This window comes from Gossypium hirsutum, chromosome D05, assembly GCF_007990345.1.
Source record: "Gossypium hirsutum isolate 1008001.06 chromosome D05, Gossypium_hirsutum_v2.1, whole genome shotgun sequence".
NCBI classification, from domain to species: Eukaryota; Viridiplantae; Streptophyta; class Magnoliopsida; order Malvales; family Malvaceae; genus Gossypium; species Gossypium hirsutum.
This window is the reverse complement of record NC_053441.1, coordinates 63,110,302-63,128,693: the sequence shown is the minus strand read 5'-3', so window position 1 is coordinate 63,128,693 and position 18,392 is coordinate 63,110,302. Positions and strand designations below refer to the sequence as shown.

The window sequence follows — 18,392 nt, the reverse complement described above, 5'->3', positions numbered from 1 at the left end:
CTGTCCTTTCTTTACAATCAACAAAGAACAAAGGCCCTCAAATATGACAGGCTTTCGATACCATTAGTTGAGATTTGAATTGAGTTAATCCACAAAGAATCGATTTAAACCAAGATGAATCAATTCAAATAATAAACAATCGGTTCAAAATAGAGAAGAATCAATTTAAACAAAAAAAATAATCGATTCAAAAGAAGTAAAAACAGACAACAAATAAAAATGAGAAGCCAAAACAAGAAAAAGTTAGAATATGGAAGACAATTGTTCAAAACATATGGAGAGTTCCACGTTCTTCACATTACAATTAAAGGAATGGCTAACGTGGAACTTAAACAACAGTGGAGATTTCAGAATTGAGGGAACCAATTGGTGCTCCTTATTTCCTATTGTTTGCTAGTTTTTATGGAGGAGTTGCAATGCTTTTGTTTTTGAAGATGAGAATAGTAGTTGAATGGTTTGAGAAAATGCAGAGTCAATGTGAAATATCTCAATTATTAATACTAACTTAGTGAAGGCAAAGCAATGAATTACATTTTTTAAAAAATTTTAAACTCAAAGTAAAAACCACACTAACATGAAACTAACTCAAATCGAAAACCATTGGAAATTTAAAATTAACTCACTATGACCCACAAATTCCAAAACCTGAACTGACCATTTCGGATTGGTTGTACCCAAAATCAACTTACCCTGTAAAATTCAAAACTCTACTCTATTTCATTTCACCAGCCTTTGCTACCTATCTATTGTCCCTTCCATAAAACCCGGTTCGAAGCAACCTTGCTTTGGTTGCATGAAGTTCAATAATGGCATCTCTAATTCTCAATCTATCAGTAGCCACTTCAGTGGAGCATGCAACTCCAATTTTAGTGAAAGAAACAAAGCATTCCCATATCTCAGCTTCCATGTTTGGCTTATTTCTTATTCTCTTCCAGTTTACACCAATTTCTTCAACTAAACGAACATCAAAAATCTCCTTCAAGCCTTCTTGTAGTGCCATTTTGCAGAAATTATGAAGGCTTAAGCCATCATGAAACAAATCACATGTCGGTCTCCTTCCGGTTATCATTTCTAAAAGCATAATGCCGTAGCTATAGATATCACCTTCTGGCGAGACTGATCCACTCATGCCATATTCTGCAATAATATTGCGTTAAAAATTTAAAAATCTTTAAAAGAAATCATTTGTTTTCTCCCTTGATTCGGTGTTAGAGACTTTACCTGGGGCAACGTACCCAATTGTTCCCTTGATCACTGAGGAACTTGTTTGATCGCTTCCAATATTGCTTGTGACGGTAGACAAGAGCTTTGCCAATCCAAAATCGGCGACGTGTGCAATCATATCATCGTCAAGAAGGACATTGGAAGGCTTCAGATCGCAATGAACAACCATTGTCTCGCAACCATGATGAAGATAATCTATAGCATTGGCCATGTCAATAGCAATGTCTAACCTTTGAGCAAAGTTCAAATACCTTGACTGATCATGTTGCTCATGTAACCAGCTTTCTAAACTCCCATTAGGCATGAATTCAAAAACTAAAGCCTTGAATTCATTGCCTTGATAATCAATGCTTGAGCAAGAAGTTATAATTTTGAGAAGATTCCGATGTCGTATTTTCCTTAAAGCCTTGCATTCTGCAATGAAACTTCTTGCAGCCCCATGGTTTCGAAGGTTAAGTACCTTGACAGCAAGAGGCTTTTCATATTGATAAAGAACTCCTTTATATACAGAGCCAAAACTTCCAGTTCCAATCAAGTTGGAGGAAGCAAAACCATGGGTGCATTCAAGAAGCTCTTTGTAGGATAAACGCAAGCAGCCATTGTCGAACAAAGATGATGGCATAAATGTTCCCCTTCTTGCCATGTGTCTCAAGGAATGATAAACAAGAAGAACAACCAAAACAGAGCCAAGAAGAATGCTGATGATAATAGCAATAATGGTTTTGGTTGAAAAAACCTTTCCCTTTTCCTTTGGTTTCTCACTGAAGCACTTGGGAAGCTGTATTTTTGGAATTCCCCCACAAAGGTTTTTATTTCCGAAGAAGGAAAATCCAGTGGCATTTTTGAAAACTCCTTTTTCTGGCACTTCACCCTCTAGTTGATTAAAAGAAAGGTTTAATCTCACTAGAAAAGGAAGTTTTTGAAGTTCAGGTGGTATGGTGCCAGACAAATTGTTATTTGAAAGATCTAAGTTCTCAAGAGATCTCAAGAAGGCAAAAGATTGAGGGATGGTACCATGGAATGAGTTTTTTTGCATGAAGAGAGTTGTAAGTTCTAAACTCATCCAAAGTGCCATGGGAATTTCACCATGGAAATTGTTATTATGAACGTAAAACTCGACAAGATTCTTCATGTTTCTCATATCTGATGGAAGGGAACCAGTGAAAGAGTTGTGAGACAAATTAAGATAAATCAGTCTTTCAAAAGCACCAAATAACTGATATGGGATACTACCATTAAGGTTGTTAGTGGAAAGATCTAGTTTTTGCAAATTTGTGCATTGCTTGAGTGATAAAGGAATTGCTCCAGCGAATTTGTTATTGGATAAGTCTAGATCGGATAGTCGAGAGAGATTACCAATGGAGGATGGGATTTTACCTGACAAATGATTAAAACCGAGGTACAATCCTTCAAGATTTCGAAGATTTCCAATGGAAATGGGAATTTCACCAGCAATGAAAGTTCCCTTCATTTCCATAAGATCCAGGTTAATGAGATTGCCAATTCCTTGAGGAATACGTCCGATGATCTGATTGTCTCCCATCAAAAGCTCTTCAATCCAGATTGAAAAATTGGCTATGGAATCTGGAATCACACCATAAAGGTTATTGTAATTAATACCCAAAGATTGCAATCGGCTGCAGTTGCTTAAAGATGAGAGAAAGCTCAAGTCTCCTGGTTTCCCACTTCCAAGGTAATTGCCTGAAATGGTTAACACTAGAAGATTTCTCAGGTTTCCCATCTTCTCAGGAACTGATCCAGTGAAACCATTTAAGGCGATGTCAAATAGTTCCAGGCTAGATATGTTGGGTATTGACCTTGGAATTTCTCCAGTAAGCTGATTAAGGCCAATAAAAATCGCTTCCAGATTTGGACAAGTACAGCCTATTTCTGGCGGAAGATTCCCAGATAATTGGTTTTCAGATGCATCAAGAACTAGCAAAGATGAAAAGTTGTGCACTGGAGGAACTGATCCGGACAGCTTATTTATACCAATATACATGTATTCCAAGTTGGATAATTTGCCTAGAGAACTGGGTATAGTTCCCTTCAACTTATTGTGTTGAAGTGATAGGACTTTCAAGGTGGAAATGTTTCCCAGGGAAGCTGGAATACCTCCAATTAAAAGATTGTAAGCAAGATGAAGACTGATGAGATTCTTCATATCACCCAAGGAGACTGGGATTTCTCCAGTAATGTTATTGGCAGTGAAGGCAATCTCTTGGAGATTAGAACAATTGCTGAGCTCTTCAGGGATTTCACCATTGAGATGATTGAATTCTAGACTTAAATAAACGAGTCGTTTCAAGTGGCCAACTTCCCTTGGGATGCTTCCTTGCAATTTGTTATGAGAGAAGTCAACTTCTCTAAGGAAGGTTAAGTTTCCAATTGCCGGAGATATAAAGCCGGCTAATGACAAGCCACTCATGTTCAATGAAACTACCCTTTGGTGCCGACGACCACATTGAACACCTTGCCATTGACAGCAATGGAAGGAAGCATTCCATTAAGTTAAAACTCCATGAGAATCCCCAACAAGCCCATCCTTCAAAGAAAGCAAAGCTAGCATGTCGTTTTCGTTGCTCCTCAATGCCCATGTGGCAGGCTTGGAGGATATTGACAGCAGGGTAAATATAACAATGAAAAGAAGATTTATCCATTGGTTTTTCAAGCTGAATATCTCCATTTCTAAAGGAAAATAGAGAATTCGAAGTGAAATAAGCAGGTTTGGATGACAATAGGTAAAGAAATAATGGAGGTTGAGTTGATATCTCATTCATCCAGGTATCATCTTAATTTATAATGCTTCATTTATGTCATTAAACTGATTGTGAACAAGCATCAAGAAGAACAAAAATTAATAAAAAAATCAGCTTAGTTAAAGATGCTTTAATCGAAGCTAGTGGGAAACTAAGAAATTATTTCTCCATGGTCTCATAAAAGTGGTTGTGAACATCAAAGTTCAATAGATTAATAGGCAAAAGCATTGGTCTTCCCCTTTTCATAAGAATGACTGGGGACAACAATCAAGTTGGCAAAAAACATAAAGAAACGTATTATTTGAGGAAAAAATCCAAAGAAATCATCACTCTTTTACCATTTAATCAATGATTCAAATTTTGTAGGAACATAATTTTTTAGCTAGAATATACAAATACATATTACATTTTTTCATTATAAAAAATTGTCCCAGATTTAGGGCTAGTTTGGCAATGCTTTTGAAAAGTACTTTTGAAAAATGCTATGGAAAAGTGCTTTTGAGGAGTGCTTCTGAAAAGTTTGGTTTAAAATTTGAATGTTTAGCATTGCTGTCAAAAAGTACTTGTGAGAAATAAAATGTCTATTTTAGACATTTTATTATCAAATAACAAATATGCATTTAAATAATATTTAAATTAGTTAATATTATTATATTTTAGTAAGAATATAAAAAATATTATAACTTCTTGTTAATATTTTAATATATGAAATATAAATTTTAAATATTTTTAAGCAATAAATATTAATTATTTATAAGATTTAATTAGAATATATAAACTATATTTTAAATATTTAAATATAACCATTAAATATTTGTAATTATCATTTTAAAAAATATTTTTTATTTTTAATTAATGATTTTAACACATTTGTAATTAAGCACCAAGAAAAAATAAAGAAAAGTACTATGTTATTGGAGGGATGAAAATAATTAAACACCAAAAGTGTTATTGAGAGAGGAAAAGCTAAAAATTTTTAGCTTCTCCTTTTCCGAAGTCTTTTGAAAAGCACTTATGAAAAGCTAAAAATTTCAGCCTAAAAGCAGCTTGTTCTGCACAACTTTTCTCCCAAAAATACTTTTGGAGTCAGAAATATTTTTTTTAAGCAATAAATAACCGGCCCTTAATTGCATTATTGTTATTTAGAAAATATAAAATCATATTCAATTCCGAGAAACTTCCTTCTGGCTGCAAGTATTTCTCATCAACAATACAAATTAAATAATAAACTACACAAAATAAAGAAGTGCATGATTGAGATAAAGGTAACAAATTAAGACAAGATAAGAATTATTAATGTGCATATATAACCAAAAAAAGGAGGAAGGATTCTACCAATCAAAGATGATTTCACTGGAAAATTTAACGTGTCATGTGCATATCAAAAGCTCCATGTGAAAAGGAGACTATTGTCTATGGAAGATTTAAAGAAACAAAAATAAGAGTTCCCTTTTGGGTTAATATATGGATTTAATAATGAAATTTACTTTAATATTGGTAACTTTTATTTGTTGTCTGATAATTAGATTCAATTTTTTATTTTGAAAAATATAAAATTTTAATGACATATTATTTTAAATGGTGCGCGCCATTACCTGAAAATTAAAAAATATATTTTAAAAATTTTAAGATGTAGAACAATTTTAAAGTGTAACGTCAATCAATTCTGACAAAATCTAAATTCAAGTACTAAAATAGATCTATTCATAAGTTTAGGTACCAAAACGGACTAAAAAGAAATGTTAGACAAGTGGACTTAATTATTAAGTTCAAAAATTAAAAACTAGATTAGTTTTCATATAAAAATAGTAAATTTGTTTCAACTCTAATAAGAACTTTATTTTTTTTAATTAAATTCTGCAAAAAAAATATATGAGATAAATTCACTAGGAAAAAAATAATTAATTGTTTTAAAAGGTATGGGTTTTTATTTAAAAAATATATTAAGAAAGAAGTAACATTGTTAATTTATTCCTATGATATTTATTGTTGATTTTTTTGGGTATAAGTTAGGATTATATTTGTTCTTTTGAACATAATGTTTAGAACTATTTATAGTTCTTCTTTGACTCATAAATAGGAGGATAATGAGCTTAAGAACACTCGAACTTACGTCTTCCTATATTAACAATAATACCCTTATCAATCGACATCTATTATATATTTTTTAATCAATAAAAAAGAAGTTGTATTTGTGTTTTTTTGTTTACAGAAAGAAATTACTTTAAAGATTTTAACCCAAAATAATTTAGTCATCGAGTATTGACTGTGAAAGAAAATGTTTTGTAAAGAAAGATAGGTCTTCGCCTAAAGGAAAATCTTGAGCGGACTGCCATTGATTGTCCAAGTTTCACATTTAAGTCCCTTAAAATAATTTATTTACAAATATTAAATTCCAAAAGATTAGATAAATTTAAGACTTGATTTTGACCTTAAGACTAAGCTGCACTAAAACGCAAAAGAAAAAAAATAAATAAATAACCTTTGAGCCTTAGATATTTTTATAAACAAGTTCTCATCTCACGTAAGTACATGTTTATTTTTTCAATTTATTATATAATTTAAAATATATATATAATAATTAAATGATAATTGATCTAATTTATAATAAAATCCTATTAATTTAAAAAAAATAATTGTGCGAGTTAAAATTATCAACCTATCAATTCCTCTATCGAGTGCAATTGTCAAACCATTCCAAATACCCCATAATTTCACGTCTAAGATAGAATAGATTCCAAACACCCAATTAAATCCAAGAATCCATCTCCATGCCTGTCATGTAAGACCCCCGTAATCGTGGCGAACTTGGAGTCCTCTTTAATTGCACCATCTGTGTTCAATTAAATCAAATTCACAGAAAAGGGTGAAATAAAGTTTGGAACTTACCATTTAGATACATTTACCTGATCGTATAAGGTATATTGTTTAGCCCAACGGTATGAAACTTTAACTAATTCTTCAACACTCTATGTTATTCCTTGAAAAAAATAAGTTACGATTCTTCCAGATACGCCAAACAACCATTCCAAAGAAACATTGCCAATCTACCCTTCCTAATTGCATTCTAAGTTTGATCTGTAAATTATCTACTATCCACTCATGCAAACTACTAGAGAAAAAGGCATTAAGTTTGACTACCGATATAATTCAATACCATATATATATCCTAAGCCGTAGGACAATCACGCATAATGTGTAATATATCTTCATAGTCATATCCACAGAGACCACAAGAACTATCTGCCTCAATCCCTCTCTTCACATTCTCCGAATTGGTAAGTAAACGATGTTTGAGAATGAGCCAGACAAAGTATCAAACCCTCTATGGACCTTGAAACTTCAATAGAAATTTTCCAAATGTCATCCTTTAGATTCCATGACCCCTATCGAATTTTCCAGTACACACTCTTGATGGAAAATGATCCATTTGAGAATCTAGCCCAAATGATCCTATCCTAACCAGCTTCCGAATAAGGTGGACGAATACCCATTATATGCCTAACCACATCCTCCGACACCCTTCAACTAAATAAATCAAGGTTCCATAAGCCTTCCTCCGTAACCATTTCACTGAGCACATACTCTCTTTCCATCTTTGGTTGTGAAGGAATATGATTAACCAAAGGACCATAATTCAAGATCCAAGGGCCCCGCCAATAGTTGATCAAGTGTCCATGCAAAACTAACCATAACAGATTTTCCTTGACAAGTGGCCAGACCTTAGAGAGACTTCTCCAAAGAAAAGAACACTACCCCAATGTTAAAGACTCTACAATCTATTCGGAATCCCATACTTTGACTTAATGACCTGAACATATAATGAATTGGAGTTGGAAACAATATTAAATCCAAGCTTTATTAAAAAAAATGTTTTCTAATCGTTCAAACACCTAATACCCAAACCTCCACAGGATCGAGGTTGACAAACAGACTCCATATGCAACCAATCACATCTAAGCCTTCTGCTTCTATAGAAGTTCCCCATGATGAAGGACATTTTCTAATTCCTCCCTCACTTCCATTTCAATCTAAAGCAAGGATTCTGATTTTGAGCAATCCAACACCTTTTGGATACCAGCTAATTTCTGCATTAAGATTTTTTTACAAGTGCCAATATGCTTGTAAGTTTTCTTATTCCATTGCTTTATAGAATTCGAAAGCTACTAAATAGGTCCACTCATATTACCATTAAAACTCCAAGAATCCTTCACAAATTTAGAGAAATTCGGATGCTTAACCCAACTAGCAAGGAACCTAAAGGGCCTACCTTTTTTAAAAAAGGTATTGTGACTCAGAGAAATAAGAATGGGCCAATGATCAAATTTAAGTCTTGGGAGATGAGTCACTAAACAGTTTGAGAACTTAGAATTCTATACATCATTCCAAATAGCTTTAGCAAGCCTCTCAAAAATATCACCTTTTTGCCGAGTAAAACTTGGACCTCTAGATCCTAAATCATGAAGTTATGCAAATTCAACAAAATTATTGAAATCTGGATACCTTTTCCCTTCCCCCCGCCCTCCTTTCTTCTTAATAGAATAAATAATGGCATTAAAATCCCTGATCACTAACCAAGGGACATCAGAAGAAGGCAGAACCGAGTTTAACCCCTCCCCAAGAAACTTACGCTTTCGCATATCCGAACTTTAATAGACAAAAGAAACACGGGTTTTGGAAAGCACTATCTGAAATCCGCATCAAAATAAATTAAGGATGACTGTAAACCACCTCAACTTGAACATAATTCTTCCACCCAACCTAGATTCCCCTGGAGAAACCACTAGCGTCAATCCCATAAGAATGTTTAAATCCCAGCTTAGTAATAATCGTGTCTGCTTCGCCACCACTGGCTCTCATCTCAAACAGACCCGCAATATTAGGCTTAAATTCCAAGTTATATTCCCAAAATATACGTGGAAACTTAATACTGGCACATCCCTTGACAATTCCAAGATAAAATGGACAAGCTCATGAATCCAAAAAATAAAAAAAAAATAAAAAAAGGATGACCAACCTCTACTAATTAGAATTAGTCCCAACTAGAGGTGAGCAAAACTCGATTTGACTCGAAAAAATCGAAAAAATATTCGAATTTCGAGTTAAACGAATCGAGTTATTCGAATCAACTCGAATTTTTTTCGAATTTCGAGTTCGAATCGAGTTGAGTTTTCGAATTCGAATAACTCGAATAATTTGAATAACTCGAATAATTCGAATAATTCGAATATCAAACTATAATATTTTACATTTTTATCCCAAACTCCTAAACCTTTTTACTTTTCCCTCAAAACTTTTCCTCCTTCCCACTTCCCCCAAAACTTTTACTCCTTTCCCCTCCCAACCCCCCAATCTACCCAAAATCTATTTCCCACCAAAATTTTACTCTCCCATTTACTTTTTCTCAAAATCTTACTCCCAAAAACCCTCAAAACCTTTTATTTTCCCCCAAAATTTTTACTCTCTCCCACTTTTCTCCTAAAACTTTTATTCCTTTCTCATCTCACCTCCCATCTACCCCAAACCCTCCCCCCTCCAATTTTTTTTTAATATTTTCCTTTCAAAATTTTACTCCCCCTATTTACATTCCCTCAAACTTTTGTTCTCAAAACTTTTTATTTTCCCCCTAAACTTTTACTTCTCACCCTTTACTCTCAAATAAAAAAATCAAAATTATCCAAAAAAAAATCACTAAACATAAATAGTAATAATTTTATATCTACTATTTATATTATTAAATTAAATTTCACATTTTATATTATTTATATTATTGAATTGTTTAGTCATATTGAATATTTATATTAAAATTGAATTATTAATTATGCCACAAAATATTCGTGTTAAAATTTTATATTGGTATCAATTTCACATTTTATTTTTAAAATAACTTTTATTAAAAAATCATATTTTTACATTTAATATATTTTTTAATTCCAAAATACATAGTGACAGGATTCTAAAGATAATTGAGACAACTAAGCAAGCAAAGAAGTTAACCAGTATATAAAAAATTAATAAATAAATTATGAGGTGATGAAAGTTAATAAAAAATTTGATTAAGGTGGACAAATTTTATTATGATGGGTGACAATGGTTACACGGACCCAAAATTATTTTTTAAAATTTAACTCGAACAAATATATTAGATTCGATTCAAATTCTATCTCACTCGACTCGATTCGAGAAAACTTCAAATAAAGTTAAGATGATAAAATGATATTCGAAAACTCGATTAACTCAAAAATTTTCGATTCGATTCGATTCGATCGAATGCTCACCCCTAATCCCAACACCATGCTAATGACCAAACTGACATGAACTTTTTAGACGCAGTTTTAATCTGAGTGTTAATGAGGTCCACCATAGAATTCATCGTATCTGATAATGGAACTTTAGTATTTTGAGCAGTCTTAAACCACTGTCCACAGTTTATGATTTTATTAAAGCATGTTTACCAAAGATGATTTCAATGGAAAATTTAACGTGTCATGTGCATATCAAAAGCTCCATGTGAAAAGGACACTATTGTCCATAGAAGATTTAAAGAAACAAAAATAAGAGTTCCTTTTTGAGTTAATATATGGAAATTTACTTTAATATTTGTAACTTTTATTTGGAATCTGATAATTAGATTCAATTTTTTATTTCAAAAATATAAAATTTTAATGACATATTATTTTAAATTATGCGCGCCATTACATGAAAATTAAAAAAATATAGTTTAAAAGTTTTAAGATGTAGAACAATTTTAAAATGTCACGTCAATAAATTCTGATAGAATCCAAATTCAAGTATTAAAATAGATCTATTCAAAAGTTTAGGTACTAAAACAGGCTAAAAAAATGCTAGACAAGTGGACTTAATTATTAAGTTCAAAAATTAAAAACTAGATTGGTTTTCATATAAAAATAGTAAATTTGTTTCAACTCTAATAAGATTAAATTCTGCAAAAATTATATGAGATAATTTCACTAGGAAAAAAATAATTAATCATTTTAAAAGGTATGGATTTTTATTTAAAAATTATATTAAGAAAGAAGTAACATTGTTTATTCCTATGATATTTTTTGTTAATTTTTTCGGTGTAAGTTAGGATTATATTTGTTCTTTTGAACATAACGATTAGAACTATTTATAGTTCTTCCTCAACTCATAAATAGGAGGATAATGAGCTTAAGAACACTCGAACTTGCGTCCTTCTGCATTAACAACAATACCCTTATCAATCGAGATCTATTCTTGTATTTGTGCTTTTTGGTTGCAGAAAGAAATTACGTTGAAGATTGTAATCCAAAAGAATTGAATTGGAAGAAATAATAATTAGTTATGGAGTATTGACTGTGAAAGAAAATGTTTTGTGAAGAAAGATAGGTCTTCGCCTAAAGGAAGATAGGTCTTCGCCTGAAGGAAAATCTGGAGCGGACTGCCATTGATTGTCCAAGTTTCACTTTTAAGTCCTTTAAAACAATTTATTTACAAATATTAAATTCCAAAAGAATAGATAAATTTAAGACTAAGCTGCATTAAAACGCAAAAGAAAAAAATAAATAAATTACCTTTGAGCCTTAGCTATTTTTTCACCAATATAAGCTTTCCAAATTTGACTAATATCACAGTTAGAAATTGTGGAAATTTGAAAAGTCTCTTTCCTTTTGGATATGTTCCTGTTCTTCCAAAACTTGAAAGTCTAAAATTAAAAACGAATTCTAAATTGGAAGAAGTATTCGGATTAGAAGATGAAGTGGAAGTGACTGCTGAAAAGGACATGAAATTTGATAAATTGGAATGGTTATCACTTGAAGAACTACCAGGCCTCATTCACTTCTATCCCAAAGGATATCATCTTGTATTGTCAGCATTAGAGTTTTGACAGTAAAAGATTACCCTAAGTTGACTACTAGTTTCTCCATTGATTCACAGGAATTTGTGCATTGTGAAAAGGTATAGATTCTGCAAACCCTTTAATTTACAGGTATAAATTAGTAAAAAGGTTTAAATTTTAAGTAAACAATTGGTAGCATATTAATAAATTTAATACTTTAAAGATAATAAATTTAATAAATTTTAAGTAAATAATTTGTAAATTATTGGAAAATATTACTTTATAAAGTATATATATATGTTTCTTATTTTCCTTAATGACATAAGATTAAAATTTCAGTTATAAGTTTTCTTCAATTGCTTTTTAAGACACCCCAGTTGCTCGAGGAAGATGGGATTGAAGAGTCTGTCACTGTTTCAAATGCAATTTTCAATGAGGATATATTTTGGAGTCAACTACCACACATTACATGAAAGAATGGATGATTTTAAAGCAGCTTTCAAAGCCATGTTACATAAATCAATAGGTGGAGGTTTATGTTGTTCGGATTTTTTTGGTTAAGTTTCTGATATAATTTGTGTCTAACATGAGTTTTTTTAATTTTTTAAGGTTTTTTTTTAATATTTAGAGGATCATATATATCCACATCCAAATGGACATGAATGCAAAATGGAAAATAAAGATTCATAGTATCATAAGTTCAATATATCAACTAAATGCAGGTAAAAACATGGTTGTCGATTTCAATTTTTAGCTCTTTTTTCTTTTCTAAATCTGCCTATGTAATAATCAAATTTAGTGTGGTTCACTTGTGTTTGTGTTTATCATTTTTGTTTAAAACAGGTGCGCTGATAATTGTGCGTTGACAATTGTGTGCTCTTTTCTTGCATGAAGTGTGTGGCAATTAAACATACAAAGTGCAGTCCAACATGATGTTTAGATAGTCAACTCATTCATATGAATTTTATTAAGCAAAGTTCAAAGAGATCGACCAACAGATTATACACATAACATTGGTCGAGATGACAATGTAACCCTATGACCACTAATCACCTGCCATGTTCCCATGATCTTACCTTTCATATCCTAAAATACCCCTATGATTTAATTAGAATGACTAGAAAGCCCTAAACTCCATATGTTCAAGGCTTACTGCAATGCCAGGGCATCTGTGTTTTTCCAAGAGCATGACACAGGAGATTTGAAAGCCCTAAACTCCATATGCTCAAGGCTTAGTTCAAGAATATATTTCAGTTTCAGTTGATGGAAACAGGGGTACAACTACTAAGGAATTGAAGACCCTTCAAATCAAACATTAAACAGAATTGACCAATAACATTTGAGTTCTTGGCCTGTAGTTGGAAGAGGAACACCTCTTCAACTCCACAATTCTTGAGTTTTACATCTTCCTAATTTAGGAAGTGGTCTCCCTGTGTTTTTGACAGTCGAGCATTATTCTTTTCATCATGAGTAACATAATTTATGCATAACATGCTTACTAAAATAGTTCCTAGTAAGTATTAGTTAAACTAATTATTTGAGCCAGCAATAATCATCAGCAAAACCTGTAAGATAACTTGATAAATAACAACTAAAAACTTACACACACATATATAAGGGAACATCAAGAACATCTTCTTTTACTTACCTCCTTTGGTGTTTCCATTGCTTTTGCTGCTAATCTGATAGATTGAAGTCTCTACAGAACCCACTCTGCGACTTTCCAGATCAAGATCCGAAAAGCCAAAGGGCAAAGATATAGATTTAGGTTTTCTGCTTTGCTGAGTTGAATGAAAAGAAAAAAGATGAATATCTAAAAATATATATATTCTGCTAGTTGTTGAAACACGTGCCAAAGAAGGTAAGAGGAAACTTGGCAATTCTATATCGGTTCATGTTTCTGTACTTTGTCTTGTCATAATTGTGTTTAATTTTTATAGTTTGAGATTCATGTATTTATGTTATTTTCTTATATCAATAATACTTTACATATTTTTTTTTCATGAAATCATATTTTAGATTATGTTCTTTTAATCACCTTGCATTCAATTACCGGAACAAAGTCAAAACTAATCACTCTATATGTTGGAAATGCCTTAAGTTTTCACAAGAATCGATAAACTCAGTTGACAACATATTTAACCATTTTACAAATGGAAAAGTGCTCCAGACAGATTCTCATATAGAACAAAAAGTCTGCCGTAGTTACAAAAATAAAGGGATTAGTGCAAAACATTCTTTCATTCCATTGTTTCAGTTAATGAAAGATACCTTTGCAACAAACTTCCCAAAAATGTGCCTTTTTTTTTTTTTACATTATGAAGGCTGGGGTTTTTTTCCTGAAAAATGAAGACTGATTTTAAATTTCAGGACAATTACAAACTAGTAAACAGACTACCTGACGTCCGAAATGCAACCCGATGGATGCACCAATGCAAACAGGTGACGACAATAAGGTTGCTTAAACGAACTGGTACATTGATTTTCATCAGCAATAATGGCTTTTCCAGGCAACGGAATCAACAAGCAACCTATCCAACAAGTTTTGGCCTAGAAGCATAAATAAATGATAGCCCAATTCCTTACTGCATCAGATTTCCGGTTCGGAAACTAAACTAAGTACCCGAAGATTTCTCGTTGGCATCAGAAATGTCAGAGTTTCGTTCCTGATCTCTCTTTCCCCTCCAGAGTATAATTTGTTCATCCTTGAACAAAATAGGTACGCAAGGAGCCAAGTCCTACATTTACAGGAAATAAGAAATAAACCTGAAAAATTAGAATTGGATTGAAGAACATCAACATTTCTACTAAAAATTCTTGTAAACAGCAGAAACAATGAGAAAATAGGAGTAGTACCCTTAGCTTTACACCAATCCTTTTGCAGTCACTCGTACCAACATGGGTGCAGTCTAGTCTAATCACCTCCTCAGTCTCGAATGCCTCCCGGACCCTGGCCACTACGTTTACATACACTCCATTCCTCGCTGAACATAAGATTTCACCATCAGCATTTACTCGAACAATCCATTTATTGTTATCAATGATTTTGCAAACAAGTATCTGAGGGGCACTCTTTAAAGTTACAATATATAGTACTATCTCATCAACACTATAAACAGTATGACTTACTGAGTTTCATAAGAGCAGGAGAATGGAGTCCTCTATTTCTCATTTCCTTGGTTTCTTCAAACGTCAGGCCATCAGCAACGTTTTTCACAAGCTTTGGATATATAGGAGCATAAGGCTTCCATAGCATAAGAGGTATAACTGGTCGGTTTTGGGGATCATAGTTTCGACCCCTATACAAAATGAGGATATTTATGTGGCGGTAGATGATTTTCCCCCCGGATTTTTCCTATAGAAATACTACAATCGAGATCAGCTAATAATAATCCAAGATTCCGAAAGAAACAATAGAGATTGTTTTTTGTTCAAACCTCAAGGTGAAAGCAAACATTGTCCATATCAAGAGTTGGTACTCCCAAACACTTGATCCTTACAGCTTCAGCTCTCTTCCAATGATTATGAATGTCATCCAACATGTTGTGTGTGACGCCATTCTTCCCTAACACAAAACAAACAAACCTTCTCAACATTCCATTGCTACCCTTCATTCCAATCTATTATGCTACTCGGACTCAAAGTCAGTGTTGAATCCTATATCGAAAAGACCGATCAATGTAAAGCTGCAACAACAAATAAGAGAAAGCCTAATGCAGGTAAATTTAGAAGAAACCCTTGCCAACGAGACCCCAGTCAAGCCTTCTCTAAATCCCATCATCCATTCCAATCTATGTTACTCGGACTCAAAGTCCGACTATCTATCTGACAATGAAAAGTTGGATCAACAAAAAGTTCCATCAACAAATAAGAGAAAGTCTAATGGAGATATATAGAAGAAACATTTGCCACTGGCATCAAACTCAAAGCTATAGCTACATGGATTAATAAGGAACTATTCCATAATCCCTTAGAACCCTAAAACGAGATTGGGTCATTTTCAACCCAAAACTTGGAATTTACATGATTTTCATCCCTTATCCAAAACAGGAGAAGGGTACTTTACTTTCACATCTGAACTATAATTACATTTTTATTTATTTATGGTTTTCAGTATAATTCCATTCATACATTGAGAGGGAAAAAAACAGAATTACCCAGATTGATTTGCCGAGCGCAATCACTATGCCGATACTTTTCAACCAATTCCTCGATTTCCTCCTCTGTAAGCGGGTCACCAAGAACCTGTATCCTCTCCTCTTCGACCAAACAACTATCCACTTCATCTCGGACCGGCGCTGAAGTCCCGGTCCATTCCCTATCAAGCCTTCCAGGTCCAAATGGAGAAAACCTCTTTGGCTCTCGGAACCCGATGGGTTCGAGTGTCGGGTCGGCTTCAGAGTAGGAGTGCCTGAAGTCAAACGGGAGGCTTGACTTCATAGGAGTCGGGTTCCGGTTTGGGGTTGGGTCGGGTGGCTTTGGTTTGGGTTTTGGAGGTTTGGAAATAGGGGAAAATGGAGGGTCGTAAGTGGTTTTGGAAACAGAGTAGGAGAAGAAGTAAGAGAAGGAGTGTTTTGGGGGGTTCGAGAGTGGACGGGAAAGGAGCTTTTGCATTGTTGCGGAAGAAGAAAAATTGGTGGGTAATTCCAGTCCTGGAAGTGGAAAAAAGAACTTGATAAGAGGAAGAGGGTGATTTTTAGCAGCAGTAACAAATGAAAGAGGGAAATTAAAAATAGTTCAGTATTTGTCGTCTTTTTTACTTTATAGCCCCATTAGTTTTGACTGCTTACATTTTCATCCCTTGCAATATGAACCCTGTTTTATTGAGGAGGATTCATCATCACAACACATTCTTCCCTTTATAAAATCATGGATATCATCCAAACTCGGATTCTCAAATTTTTAAAAAGTTTTTTTCCCATATTTAAAAAAACTTTACATCATTCTAATATCTCAATGTACTGATACAAATATTTTTTTAAAAATTTATAAGCTCTAGTATCCCTAAATTTTCGTATATAAAAATACACTTAGTTAAACCCTCAAATTCTTAAATCTCATTAATTAAATCATTTGACAAGAATACAAGAATTTAGAGCATATTTAACCTTTTAAAAACAACCCGAATAGCAAAATATTGGCTTTAGAAACATTACACCAAGAAATAGTAACATCAATGGTGAAACTAATGGAATCAATCTTTGGTTCTTTTACTCAACCTTTCATCCTTTAAGCGCCTTTGATCCCCAACCATGGATTCAAAAACATCCAACAAATTCTCCAACCCATCAACCTTCTCACCCAAAGCTTTCAAACTATATACAATGCTCTCAATGGTTGACAAACATCCTACCTTTGGTTGACTCCTTATTTCACTATACAAGCTCATCCTGTCCAAATCCAACCTCAAGTGTGGCAAAAGTTTCAACCATGGATTCTCATTGTAAACTCTACCAGCTTTAGACCATGTCCCATCTAAAACAATCAAATTCTTCACCTCGAAATGCATTGATTTAAGCTCATCAACCCCAATTGCATTTTGACTTGGAAATAAAAGTACTGATCCTTGTGGAACCTTGATTTCAAATTCTTCACTTTCTTCTAGTTCCAGTTCCATGTTCCCTTCTAATTTCTTCCTTCCAAGTTTTTTCACAACAAATCCTCCTCTCAAAGCTTCTTTGGCCATTGTAGATGTCACTATGTGTTCAAAATTTGGCTTCTTCCCATGTGTGTCTACTTTCCAAATATGAGAAAGATGACTAACAACTCCATACTTAAGCATAGTAGCATTAATCACAACCCCTCCCCCATTTATAGCATCTACATGAGACCCTTTATCTAATTTCTCACAAGGATTCTCATTTTCATCAATCAAGTCCCTATTTTTCTCATCTTGACACTTCCCATCTCCCTTAACTTCGAAACCAGCTTTCTGGGTTATTCCCTTTTCCCTCACTTGATCAAACCCAGAACTTTCCGGTCCAATCAAACCTAGACCCGGTTCCAACAACCTGATTTCGAACCGGGCTTCAAAATCGACTTCAAAAACAGTGACCACATTGAGATTCTTGAGCCCTAATTTTGCAATCCTAGTAGAATTTAAAGGGTGGTTTCTTTCTAAACTGTGTTGAAGAATCGTTACACTTATGGAGTTGTCGAGGTTCCGGGTACGGATCCTACTGCAGAGGCAGACTCGGGCAGGTTTTGAGCAAGATGGACATATGGGTCTTTTTGGCTTTGCATCCGACTGGGCTGCAGACATTTTTAGGGTTTTTGAAGATTTGGGGATTAGGGTTTGCAGAGGATTGAATGGGTTGGCAGTGGTTCGAGAACGGATCCGGGTGCGAAAATGGATTAGCATTTGATATACTGACTGAACGGTTTTGATTGGGGAATTTGATAAATCATAACAATCCCTTCTTAAACCCTGGCATTGAACGATGCCGTTTCGAGAAATAATGAAAAATAAAGCATTATGTAAATTATTTTTTTAAAAAAATATCAAATTTAATGTTTTAATGAAAATATTTGACTGAAATTTTAATTTTTTTTTCAACAACATTGGCGTGCTAACTTGAGTGATAATT

The 18,392-nt window shown here is 33.4% G+C and overlaps 3 protein-coding genes across 3 annotated transcripts; all 3 read right to left on the bottom strand.

Moving 5' to 3' along the window:
• Positions 1–557: 557 nt before the first annotated feature.
• On the bottom strand, positions 558–4,078 carry LOC121216942 (putative receptor-like protein kinase At3g47110). The gene is made up of 2 exons (XM_041092440.1): positions 1,222–4,078; positions 558–1,137 (listed from the first exon to the last, which is right to left on the bottom strand). The coding sequence occupies exons 1-2, from the start codon at positions 3,650–3,652 to the stop codon at positions 740–742; spliced, it is 2,829 nt and encodes a 942-aa protein (XP_040948374.1). The 5' UTR covers positions 3,653–4,078; the 3' UTR covers positions 558–739.
• Positions 4,079–13,959: 9,881 nt separating this feature from the next.
• Positions 13,960–17,186, bottom strand: LOC121216941 (CRS2-associated factor 2, mitochondrial). Its single transcript, XM_041092439.1, has 7 exons — positions 17,025–17,186; positions 15,963–16,457; positions 15,243–15,370; positions 14,935–15,160; positions 14,662–14,789; positions 14,429–14,543; positions 13,960–14,355 (listed from the first exon to the last, which is right to left on the bottom strand). Exons 1-7 carry the CDS (start codon positions 17,029–17,031, stop codon positions 14,294–14,296), a joined length of 1,161 nt encoding a protein of 386 aa, XP_040948373.1. The 5' UTR covers positions 17,032–17,186; the 3' UTR covers positions 13,960–14,293.
• LOC107903342 (uncharacterized) lies at positions 17,035–18,067 on the bottom strand. The gene is made up of 2 exons (XM_041092811.1): positions 17,152–18,067; positions 17,035–17,042 (listed from the first exon to the last, which is right to left on the bottom strand). Exons 1-2 carry the CDS (start codon positions 18,065–18,067, stop codon positions 17,035–17,037), a joined length of 924 nt encoding a protein of 307 aa, XP_040948745.1.
• Between the last annotated feature and the right edge of the window lie 325 nt (positions 18,068–18,392).